Source organism: Heptranchias perlo, chromosome 32, assembly GCF_035084215.1.
Source record: "Heptranchias perlo isolate sHepPer1 chromosome 32, sHepPer1.hap1, whole genome shotgun sequence".
Classification (NCBI taxonomy): Eukaryota; Metazoa; Chordata; class Chondrichthyes; order Hexanchiformes; family Hexanchidae; genus Heptranchias; species Heptranchias perlo.
The window spans coordinates 458,888-471,898 of NC_090356.1; the positions used below are offsets into that span (position 1 = coordinate 458,888).

A 13,011-nucleotide genomic window follows, 5' to 3' on the forward strand; every position below is an offset into this window, starting at 1 on the left:
GTGAATTCTATACGTAAGCCTTTGTTGAAGCAGTCTATAAATTCTTTTAAAAGAAAATTAGTTGTTTGAAAAAAGTGGTATATTGAAGGGTGTGGAGAGTGAGCAAGGGAGATGGGTTCATGTGGTAAATAACACTAGCACAGACTAGGCACACTGAATGGCCTGTTTATGTGGTGTAACCAGGATGCAGCGGTCCATAGCCTTGACATCAGCTTGAAGGAGTCTAATAGGGAAGCAAAGTCTGGTTTTGTGCTTTTATTTTTAATTCTGGGGTACAGGAGGAGAAAAATACTTTTTTTAAAAAAAAGTGTTAGTCAATCTTGAAACTACCAGAATATGGAGGAGGGTGGATCTGGTACCGAGGTGCTAGCAACCATTTGTTGTGCACTCAATGACACTTCAATCACCTATAGAAGTTAACTACAGTTATACTTACAATCATCCTTGAGGCAGAATTTCTGCCAGTTTACTGTCCGTTGGCTAGCAATCTCCGCACAGGCCTTTAAGTGCTCCATCTGAAAGACGCCAAGGGGTCAAACTAACAGACAATCACACTGAATGGAACAAATAGTGATAAGGCTGCACTGTTTGTTAAAAAGTAAATTGGAAAATAACATTTGTTGAAAAATCAGAAATTGAATAACAGATGAGGATACAGGCCCAGAGTTTCCACTAGTTTGCGCTGGCTTTATCACAATGCATAACATGAAACTCTGAAGTTATAATTAGCACCATTTTGGACACAGGAGAATCAGAAAAATGTCCCATTTATATACCTCCCTGTCCACTATTGTCAATGTAATACTAATATTTTAACAAGGTTTTCAGATAAAAAAGATTTATTTTGAGGATTTAGTGGATTGCTGCAGGACAGAAGTTTCAGAATCCTGATCATCTGCAGTTAGCCCCGACTTACCAAACTAATGAGTGTGTCGTACTGCAGAGCAGATCCTGAGGAAGCTGTCACCACACCACCACGCAAGTAGATTCCCTGCTCTTCTAGCAGTTTTTTAATTCCTCGAACATGAGAGTCAAGTGTGTGCAGATCGCGCAGCTGACGGTACTTTTCCTTCGATCCGCAAATGAATAGTAGGAGTTTGCGGACTTGACGCCGAACAAAAGGAGTTTGCTGGATCATTAGGTACTGAAACAAGAGCAAACTTTCACTGTTAAAGGAACTCAGCAATTACAGACACAACACACATACGCCACTACCATGCCACCAGTTGGTTTTGCTGTAGACTTCCAAATTAGACACTCACTTCAGAGAGGAAGTAGAACCAAGAATGGTCAAAGATAGGCGGTGGAATCCGAGAGTTTGCATCAGCGATCTTCTTTATTTGGTATGGTAATCTCAGCACCATTTCAGTCAAGAGCTGAGAGTATGCCTCGAACACATCTGCAGCATGACCCTGAAAAAATTAAGAAGTCCTAAAAGCTTGTACCATAGAAATTAACAGGAAAAATTACCCACACAACTGCCCCCCTCATAAACCAAGCATGTACAAAATATCCATGTATTTCTCCCTCCTATATACATGTATTAACTATCGATCTTCTCCTTCAAAATCCATGCACATATACTCCTGCTCTTCAAACATGCACTGAATCCATAATAAAAAACATCTTCTAAGCATAATTTCTGCCCTTTTACTGGTGGTTGGCTGATACTAGGATACTGTTGGCTGATCCTGTTTAATTACAAAGCCTTACCTTCACATACTGTCGCAAGAAGAATGGGCTCATGTCTGGAGGGGATGAAGATGTGTGCGGTTTCAGGAGCTGACTTGTTGCTACAACTTCCTCTTCACCCTGTTGTGTTTTCCAGTAATCCAGCAGTGATTTAAGAACATGGAGGCAATAGTCAATGGCTCCTGAACTTAACAATGCAGTGGCTGTGGCATTGGAGATTAGTGAGGAAGCCTACAAGCAGGAAAATAATGGTTATTTTCTCAGCCTCCAGTAAAGTACATGCTCCTTTGGTCAGGAAGATAGAGGGCATGAGATTTTAAAAACTCCCCATAAATAAAGCTGCTGTAAATTATTTCAGTAACAAAAACAGTGAGATGGTTTTTACACACTGATTCACACAGCACATAGCAGTGACTTACCTCAGAGACAGATTTTGATCCTGATTTGGTTCGGGACATAAAAACACTGAGAAGTCTCATTATCACCAGGTGCACTTCATTCAATGGGCTGCGATCATTCTTCTTGGAAACATCCTGAGCAAAACAACAGACATTAAATTCAGTAAGAGAGATTCTGAGCATCAGAATTTTATTTGTTCTCGGGATATCGGCGTTGCTGGCAAGGCTGCGTTTACTGCCCAACCCCAGTTGTCCCAAAGTGGTGGTGATGGGTCTTCTCCTTTAACCACAGCGGTCCTTGTGGTGATGGTGCTCCCACAATGGTGCTCGTTTTCTTTGCAGCATTTGTTTACAACTGGATGCTTTGCTAGGCCACTTTGGAGGGCACCAAGAGTCAACCACATAGTGTGGGACTGGAGTTACGTGTAGGCCAGACCGGGTAGGGGTGGGAGCCTCCATTCCCTGAAGGACATCAGCGAACCAGTTGGGTTTTTAGGACAATCCATGAGCTTTCATGGTTATTTTCTGGTGCCAATCCAGAAATTGTCAATTTTGTTGAATTCAATTTCACAACTTGCCCTGCTGTGATTTCAACAAATGACCCCTGGGATGCTGGTCCAGTATCATAACCACTATAGGCTACCATATGAAGAAGGATGTCGTCGTGGGCGTCCCTCCCCCCAAACCCCATAAGAAATAGGAGCAGGAGTAGGCCAATCGGCCCCTCGAGCCTGCTCCGCCATTCAATAAGATCATGGCTGATCTGATCCTAACCTCAAATCTAAATTCATGTCCAATTTCCTGCCCGCTCCCCGTAACCCCTAATTCCCTTTACTTCTAGGAAACTGTCGATTTCTGTTTTAAATGTATTTGATGATGTAGCTTCCACAGCTTCCTGGGGCAGCAAATTCGACAGACCTAGAAGTTTCCCCTCATCTCAGTTTTGAAAGAGCAGCCCCTTATTCTAAGATTATGCCCCCTCGTTCTAGTTTCACCCACCCTCACCGCATCCACCCGATCAAGCCCCTTCACAATCTTATATGTTTCAATAAGATCGCCTCTCATTCTTCTGAACTCCAATGAGTAGAGTTCCAATCTACTCAACCTCTCCTCATATGTCCGCCCCCTCATCCCCGGGATTAACCGAGTGAACCTTCTTTGTACTGCCTCGAGAGCAAGTATGTCTGTGCCCCCGGGGTGCTGTGTCTCAAGTACACACTGTATGTAGCAGCATTCAGTGTAATTTGTCCTCTACAGACCACAGCAGCATTTTTGTTCAGAGAATATTTGATGGTTCTGCTGTTTTGTTAATTTCCAAGAACAATTATATTCAGCGTTACTAACATACAATAACAACAACAACTTCTTGCATTTATATAGTGCCTTTAACATAGTAAAACATAGTCCCAAGGCGCTTCACAGAAGCGTTATCAAACGAAATTTGACACCGAGCCACATAAGGAGGTATTAGAACAGGTGACCAAAAGCTTGGTCAAAGAGGTAGATTTTAAGGAGCGTCTGAAAGGAGGAGAGAGGTTGAGAGGCAGAGGGGTTTATGGAGGGAATTCCAGAGCCTAGGGCCTAGGCAGCTGAAGGAACGGCTGCCAATGGTGGAGCGATTAAAATTGGGGATGCGCAAGAAGCAGGAACGCAGAGATCTCGGAGGGTTGTAGGGCTGGAGGAGGTTACAAAGATAAGGTGGGGCAAGGCCATGGATGAGAATTTTAAAATTGAGGCATTCCTGGACCGGGAGTCAATGTAGGTCAGCGAGCACAGGGGTGATGGGAGAACGGGACTTGATGCGCGTTAGAATATGGGCAGCAGAGTTTTGGATGAGCTTAAATTTATGGAGGATGGAGGGTGGAAGATGGGAGGCCAGCCAGAAGAGCATTGGGATAGTCCAGTCTAGAGATAACAAAGGCATGGATGAGGGCTTCAGCAGCAGATGAGCTAAAGCAAGGGTGGAAAGTAGGCAGTCTTGGTGATGGAGCGGATATATGGTTGGAAGTTCATCTCAGGGTCAAAAAGGACGCCAAAGGTTGCGAATGGTCTGGTTCAGCCTCAGACAACGGCCAGGGAGAAGGATGGAGTCGGTGGCTAGGGAACGGAGTTTGCGGCGGGGACCAAAGACAGTGGCTTCGGTCTTCCCAATATTTAGATGGAGAAAATTTTTGCTCATCCAGCACTGGATGTCGGACAAGCAACGTGACAAATAAGAGACAGCGGAGAGGTCGAGGGAGGTGGTTGTGAGTAGAGCTGGATGTTGTCAGCGTACATGTGGAATCTGATGTTATATGTTTTCAGATGATGTCGCTGAGGGGCAGTGTGTTTTTTTTATATTCGTTCACGGGATGTGGGCGTCGCTGGCAAGGCCGGCATTTATTGCCCATCCCTAATTGCCCTCGAGAAGGTGGATGAGAAATAGGAGGGGGCCAAGGATAGATCCTTGGGGGATTCCAGAGGTAACAGTGCACATTTGTAATATTAGGTTTAATTGTACACATTTAAAAATCTACAAATTCAATGGTATCAATCTGTAGGACGCATGTCTGTGCCAACTCTCATTTGCAAGCTCCCAATCTGGATGTGGGGGAGGGGGGAAAATTATTATTGAAGGTCAAGTGTCCAAATTACTCTTAAATGTCTCCTTGTGGGGACTTAAGAACAGCAGCAGCACGAGCCTAGGAGCTGTCACGTTGTTATTCAAACAATATAGAGAGAAGAAAATGCACTTTTAAATGGTGCAAAATGCCTAAGCATTGGCTGCTGAGAGGCCACTACCTTCTTGTCCATGCCTAGCTCAGCAATGAGCTGAGACAGCAGGTTGTCCAAGGCTCCTTTATCCTTTTCATCTTCTCCATCCAGGTCAGCAGTCAGCATTAGGATTACCTGTTGGATAAAAGCAAATATACACAGAAAACATCAGTAACACAGAAAGCTCGTGTACAGATTCAAGACATTTCCAAATTGATCAACACAAAATCTGGTCACCAATTCTTTGTATGCCCTATTTCCTCCATGATAGTTAATCATCTAATTTTACTCTTTACTCCTTCTCCCTGCAGAAGTGTAGGCTAAGTTTTGATACTTCTAAAAGGATCCAAGATTTCAAAGTGTACTGGATGATCCATCAAAACAACCAAGCATTCCCTGAACGTCCTAAACTCTATGGAGATCAAATCCTGACCTACTCAACCAAAGCAGTTAGTTGTATTTTAAGTGTTGCTTTTTTTTTTTGCAGTGTTTTAGCATGGCACTATCTGGGTCATGTGCAGGTACTGCATTGTGTGCTACAGGGATAGGTATACTATAGTTTAAGGGGTTAAGGGCCAAAAGAAGCAGAGGAGGGTAGCAGATCACAAAATCACTGACCACAACGGGACAGAAAAGATTATAAGTTCAAATTGCATCAGCAAGCTTAGTGAATCCCTGTCCCCTTATTGGCTAGGTGCCAAGGAGGGAGGTGAAAACACAGACAATTCTTGAACACGAACCAAGTGGCATTTTCCCCATTCCTGATTCCTAATATCCCTGTAATTTCTCCAAATGACAAACATAAGAACATAAGAAATAGGAGCAGGAGTAGGCCAATCGGCCCCTCGAGCCTGCTCCGCCATTCAATAAGATCATGGCTGATCTGATCCTAACCTCAAATCTAAATTCATGTCCAATTTCCTGCCCGCTCCCCATAACCCCTAATTCCCTTTACTTCTAGGAAACTGTCGATTTCCGTTTTAAATTTATTTAATGATGTAGCTTCCACAGCTTCCAGGGGCAACAAATTCCACAGACCTACTACCCTCTGAGTGAAGAAGTTTCTCCTCATCTCAGTTTTGAAAGAGCAGCCCCTTATTCTAAGATTATGCCCCCTAGTTCTAGTTTCACCCATCCTTGGGAACATCCTTACCGCATCCACCCGATCAAGCACCTTCACAATCTTATATGTTTCAATAAGATCGCCTCTCATTCTTCTGAACTCCAATGAGTAGAGTCCCAATCTACTCAACCTCTCCTCATATGTCCGCCCCCTCATCCCCGGGATTAACCGAGTGAACCTTCTTTGTACTGCCTCGAGAGCAAGTATGTCTTTTCTTAAGTATGGACACCAAAACTGTATGCAGTATTCCAGGTGCGGTCTCACCAATACCTTATATAACTGCAGCAATACCTCTCTGTTTTTATATTCAAACATCACATTCACTATTTGTTATCTCCAATGGACCAAATAGGCCAATTTCTTGCCCCCAACTAATACACAACTTTCAATTTTGTATTCATCTGAACCGTGCTGGGGCCAGTGTTCTGGTGAATCATATAACTAGGGCGGTAGAGAAGGCTTTAAACTAAATAGTGGGGGGTGAGGGATCAAATAAGGGAAGATGTGATAAATTAAAGAACGACAACAAGCTAGACAGCAAGATAGCAGTAAGGAAAATGATAATCAGAGAGTGGCAGGAAGGGACAGAGCATGCAAATTTAAGAGTGCGCCAGCAGATAAGGCTAGAGGTTGCAAAAATAGTAAAAAGACAGCACTAAAGGCTTTGTATCTGACTGCGCGTAACGTTCGTAACAAAATAGATGAACTGACAGCTCAAACAGAAATAAATACGTATGATCTGATAGCCATTACAGAGACATGGCTGCAAGATGACAAAGGCTGGAACCTGAATATTCAAGGGTACCTGACATTTCGGAAGGCCAGGAAACTAGGAAAAGGTGGAGGTGTAGCCACTTCTTTTAAGACCCTAGGATGAAGTCCGTCAGGACCTGGGGACTTGGCAGCTTTTAGTTCTGATTTTTTTAAGAACCCTTTCCCTGGTGATTGTAAATGTTAAGTTCCTCCCTCCCACCTCTTGATTCACAATTATTTCTGGCATGTTATTTGTATCCTCTACAGTGAAGATGGAAGTGAAAGGATGACATGAGTATAACAGAGAAATGACCTTAGTTCTAAAGACCAAGATGTAGAATCAGTTTGGGTAGAGATAGGAAATAGTAAAGGCAAGAAGTCACTTGTGAGAGTAGTTTATAGGCCCCCTAACAGTAACTACACTGTAAGACAGGGTATAGAGGAAAAAACAATGGGGGCTTGTGAGAAAGGAACAGCGATAGTCATGGGTGATTTTAATCTACATATAGATTGGACGAATCTGATTGGCAAAGGTAGCCTGGAAGGTGAGTTCTTAGAGTGCTTTCGGGACAGTTTCTTCAAGCAGCACATTCTAGAGCCAACCAGAGAGCTGGCTATTTCAGATCTGGTAATGTGTAATGAGACAGGATTAATTAATGACCTAATTGTAAAGGAGCCTCCAGGTAGCAGTGATCACAATATGATAGAATTTCACATTCAGTTTGAGGGAGAGAAGAGTAAGTCTAAGACAAGTGTTTTAAACTTAAATAAGGGCAATTATGAGGGCATGAAGACAGAGCTGGCTAAAGTGAACTGGGAACTTAGGTTAAGGGATATGTTAGTAGAGATGCAGTGGCAGACATTTAATGAGATATTTCATAACACTCAGCAAAGATACATTCCAGTGAGAAGGAAAGGCTCTAGGGGAAGGACATACCATCAGTGGCCAACTAAGGAAGTTAAAAATAGCATCAAATTGAAAGAAAAAGCATACAATTCCGTGAAGATTAGCGGCAGGTCAGAAGATTGGACAGAATATAAAAAAGAACAAAGAATGACTAAAAGAATAATAAGGAGGGAGAAATTAGAGTACGAGAGAAAGCTAGCTAGAAATATAAACAGATATTAAGAGTTTCTACAGGTATTAAAAAAAGGAAAATAGTAAGTAAAATGAGCGTTGGTTCTCTAGAGAGTGTCTGGGGAATTAAGAATGGAGAATAAGGAAATGGCGAATTAACTGAACATATGTTTTGCGTCCGTCTTCACTGTAGGGGATACAAATAACATGCCAGAAATAATTGTGAATCAAGAGGTGGGAGGGAGGAACTTAAAACATTTACAATCACCAGGGAAAGGGTTCTTAAAAAAATCAGAACTAAAAGCTGACAAGTCCCCAGGTCCTGACGGACTTCATCCTAGGGTCTTAAAAGAAGTGGCTGCAGAGACAGTAGATACATTGGTATTAATTTTCCAAAATTCCCTAGATTCTGGAAGGGTCCCATCAGATTGGAAAATAGCGAATGTAACTCCTCTATTCAAGAAAGGAGGGAGACACAAAGCAGGAAACTACAGGCCAGTTAGCTTAACATGTCATATGGAAAATGCTGGAATCTATTATTAAGGAGGTTAGAGCAGGGCACTTAGAAAATCTCAATGCAATCAGGCAGAGTCAACACGGCTTTGTGAAAGGGAAACCATGTTTGACTAATTTATTAGAGTTCTTTGAGGAAGTAACAAGCAATGTGGATAAAGGGGATCCTGTGGATGTGGTGTATTTGGATATCCAGAAGGCTTTTGACAAGGTGTCACATCAAAGGCTACTTCACAAAATAAGAGCTCATGGTGTAGGGGGTAACATATTAGCATGGATAAAGGATTGGTTAACTAACAGGAAACAGAGAGTAGGCATAAATGGGTCATCTTCAAGTTGGCAAGGTGTAACGAGTGGAGTGCCACAGGGATCAGTGCTTGGGCCTCAACGATTTACAATCTGTATCAATGACTTGGATGAAGGGACCGAATGTATGGTTGCTAAATTTGCTGATGACACAAAGATAGGTAGGTAGGAAAGTAAGTTGTGAAGAGGACATAAGGAGTCTGCAAAGGGATATAGATAGGTTAAGTGAGTGGGCAATAATTTGGCAGATGGAATATAATATGGGAAAATGTGAACTTGTCCACTTTGGCAGGAGGAATAGAAAAGCAGTATATTATTTAAATGGAAAGACATTACAGAACTCTGAGGTAGAGGGATCTGGGCATCCTAGTACATGAATCACAAAAAGTTAGTATGCAGGTACAGCAATTGATTAGGAAGGCAAATGGAATGTTGTCATTTATTGCAAGGGGAATGGAATATAAAAGTAGAGATGTTTTGCTACAGTTGTACAGGGCATTGGTGAGACCACATCTAAAATACAAAACTAGGGTCCTAAATCTAAACAAAGGAAACTACGAAGGTATTAGGAGTGAGTTGGCTATGATAGATTGGGAAGCGTCATTAAAAGGCATGATGGTGGATAGGCAATGGCCAACGTTTAAGGAACGAATGCATGAATTGCAGCAATTATACATTCCTTTCTGGCGCAAAAACACAAAAGGAAATGCGGCCCAACCATGGCTAACAAAAGAAATTAAGGATAGTGTTAGATATAAGGAGTCATATAAAGTTACCAGAAAAAGTAGCAAGCCTGAGGATTGGGAACAGTTTAGAATTCAGCAAAAAAGGACCAAGAGATCGATTAAGAGGGGAAAAATAGAGTTTGAGAGTAAACTTGCAAGGAACATAAAAGTGGATTGTAAAAGCTTCTACAAGTATGTAAAAAGAAAAAGATTAGTGAAGACAAATGTAGGTCCTTTCAGTCAAAAACGGGAGAATTTATAATGGGGAACAAGGAATTAAACAAATACTTTGGTTCTGTCTTCATGGAAGAGGACACAAATAACTTCCCAGAAGTGCTAGCACCAAGGGTCCAGTGAGAAGGAGGAATTAAAGGAAATTAGTATTAGTGAAAAAAGTGCTGGAGAAATTAATGGGACTGAAAGACGATAAATCCCCAGGGCCTGATAATCTGCATCCCAGAGGACTAAAAGAGGTAGCCATGGAAATAGTGGATGCATTGGTTGACACCTTCCAAAATTCTATAGATTATTGAACAGTTCCTGCAGATTGGGGGGTGGCAAATGTAACCCCACTATTTAAAAAAGGAGGGAGAGAGAAAACAGGGAACTACAGACTGGTTAGCTTAACATCAGTAGTAGGGAAAATGCTAGAATCTATTATAAAGGATGTGATAACAGGACACTTAGAAAATATCAACAGGATTAGACAAAGTCAACATGGACTTAAGAAAGGGAAATATTGTTTGACAAACCTACTGGAGTTTTTTTGAGAATGTAACTGGTAGAATAGATAATGGAGAATCAGTGGATGTGGTGTATTTGGATTTTCAGAAGGCTTTTGATAAGGTCCCACACAAGAGGTTAGTGTGCAAAATTAAAGCACATGCGATTAGGGGTAATCTACTGGCATGGATTGAAAATTGCTTAACAGACAGGAAACAGAGAGTAGGAATAAATGGGTCTTTTTCCGGGTGGCAGGCAGTGACTAGTGGGGTCCCGCAGGGATCAGTGTTTGGGCCCCAGTTATTCACAATATATATCAATGATTTGGATGAGGGAACCAAATGTAATATTTCCAAGTTTGCTGATGACACAAAACTAGGTGGGATTGTGAGTTGTGAGGAGGTTGCAAAGAGGCTTCAAGGTGATTTAGACAAGTTGAGTGAGTGGGCAAATACATGGCAGAATTTGGTATTGAGATAAGAGGATCAGCCAGGATCATACCGAATGGCAGAGCAGGCTCGAAGGGCCTACTCCTGCTCCTATTTTCTGTGTTTCTATACTATGTGCAGTTTTGGTCTCCTTATTTAAGAAAGGATGTAATTGCTTTGGAGGCAGTTCGGAGAAGATTCACTCGACTCATTCCTGGGATGAGGGGTTATCTTATGAGGAAAGGTTGGACAAGTTGGGCCCGTATACACTGGAGGTTAGATGAATGAGAGGTGATCTTATTGAAACATATAATAGCCTGAGGGGGCAGATGCTGAGAGGATGTGGGAGAGACTAGAACTAGGGGCCACAGTTTAAAAATAAGGGATCTCCCATTCAAGACGGAGATGAGGAGAATTTTTTTCTCTCAGAGGGTGTGAGTCTGTGGAACTCCCTTCCCCAGAGAGCGGTGGAGGCAGGGTCATTGAATATTTTTAAGCCTGAGTTGGAAAGATTCCTGATTAACAAGGGAGTCAAAGGTTATAGTAGGTAGACGGGAAAGTAGGGTTGAGGTCGCAATCAGATCAGCCATGATCTTATCAAATGGCAGAGCAGGCTCGAGGGGCCGAATGGCCTATTCCTGCTCTTGATTCGTATGTTCGTATGTGTCACCCTCAAAAATGTAAAATAAGTCAGGAAGAGCATACTGGGACAGGCTATTCTCACCTGCATGTAGGGGATGGCTCGAACTCCTCCAACGTGACGGAGCTGTGGCAGATGCTGTAAAAGTCTCTCGAGCAGCATCAGACGCACCACATGGAGCCTGTGTGAGGAGGAGAGGGATTACCAGTCTTTTAAATCAACCTTTCAATTAACTGCTGGTTATGGTCAGAGGAAATCTAACTCGCCATCAACTGCTTCACTCCACTTTGATCTGAAGTTGAAAATCACTTTAAAACTGAGATTAATATTTCTTCTTACCTGTTGCTTGTATGTAGGTCACCTTCCGTTTCAGCTTCTCCTTCTGACCCTTCACCTTCTTGCTGCCCCGTGGTGGTACTAATGGCTCCCGTGCTGGAGCTGACACTGCCCGGTCCTGTCGGATGTCCCTCGGCTGTTGTATCTCCATATGCACTACTGCGCCCAGACACTACATATAGATAAAAAACCAGTTAAACTGTGCCTTTGTGTCTTTCTACATACATACATATATATATATACACACACATATATTCATATATACGTACATAAACACATATACACATGCACTCTCATACATATATGTACACCACACTTGCATACACATTTGCACATACTCTACTACAGGGTTACTATGCACATGCACTGACCACTGCATGATTATCCATTTTGTGTCCAGTAAATCACTTAACTATTTTATAATTTCCCATTAAAAACTATGTAAATTGCATCAAATTTTAATTCATTGCTTACCTAATCTTAAATCAATAACTTCTTACTATTGTTAGACTCGAATTTTTGGAGCAAAACCAGACGGAGACGGAAAGGCTGACCAAGTTAAAGTTTATTAGAAAGCTTTGTGCACAAAGGGAGAGTGGTAAGCTTCCTCAATCTCGCACCTAACTCTCAAAGGAACATCAGCACTATAAGCACGTTTATACCTTTCAATAAGCAACACCCACCCGCTGTGAAAGGTGAGGGTACATGTTTACGTAACTACATTGGGTTTCATTGGGTGGTATAGTCTGCCACTCACTTGTCAGGGGCTACCTTGGGTCGTCCCATGACATTAAACATCTCACATTCCTGAGGAGGACCCTTATCAGTAAACACATAAGTCCCAGACATTGAGACTGCAATGGGGTCTTCACAAAGTCCTGATCAGCTCATCCCTTACTCCCTTTTGTGCTGGGGTGACCTCCCTTAATCATCCGATGTAAGCTGGTTAGGATAAACGACGTCAGCCTCGGCCTTGGGTAAACATTCCTTAATGTGTTCTGGAGATAAGCGAGGTGGTGGCCATAAATCCAACAAACCTGCCTTTGTCAGCTTTTACAGTGTGAGTTACAAACTGCTACCATAATGGTCAAGTATCCCATCATGCTTTGCTGCTACCTAAATGCTACATGTGCGATTTAACAACTTATGTATGTGAGGATAGGAGTGGCTAATCATTCTTTAATATGTATGTATGTATGTATATCAGGTTAGGTGAGGGGAGGTTGGAGGTTTTGGATTTCTGTTCTCAAGCCTATTTTTCCAGTCCAACACTATGAACTGAGAGTTAATCAGAAATGTATTTAACTTATTTTTAAGGTCCTATCCCAGTTGAAGTTGGGTGGAGTGAACTGCTATCTCAACAACAGGGTTGGTCCCTAAAATAACAGGACAGGAGGTACGGTGAAGCAGCGGGGGGCTAAACTGGCTGGGGAGGGTCTAAAGCACCTGTGCACTGGAGACTTACTGATCCCCAATCCTCAAAATATTCTTATATCTACATGGATAAAAAGCAGCTAATGCTTGGTTTGCAGAAAAAAGAAT

The 13,011-nt window shown here is 42.3% G+C and overlaps 1 protein-coding gene across 2 annotated transcripts in view; it reads right to left on the reverse strand.

The window, feature by feature from the left end:
- ubr4 (ubiquitin protein ligase E3 component n-recognin 4) overlaps window positions 1-13,011 on the reverse strand; it is a 266,230-nt gene that overhangs the window by 82,829 nt on the left and 170,390 nt on the right. For both annotated transcript variants that reach the window (XM_067970130.1, XM_067970129.1), the window contains 8 exons: window positions 11,473-11,641; window positions 11,218-11,314; window positions 4,872-4,979; window positions 2,112-2,225; window positions 1,714-1,923; window positions 1,263-1,412; window positions 917-1,144; window positions 437-515 (listed from right to left, as the gene is read on the reverse strand). In XM_067970130.1, coding sequence (XP_067826231.1) covers window positions 437-515; window positions 917-1,144; window positions 1,263-1,412; window positions 1,714-1,923; window positions 2,112-2,225; window positions 4,872-4,979; window positions 11,218-11,314; window positions 11,473-11,641 — 1,155 coding nt within the window. The remainder of the gene's footprint in view (window positions 1-436; window positions 516-916; window positions 1,145-1,262; window positions 1,413-1,713; window positions 1,924-2,111; window positions 2,226-4,871; window positions 4,980-11,217; window positions 11,315-11,472; window positions 11,642-13,011) is intronic.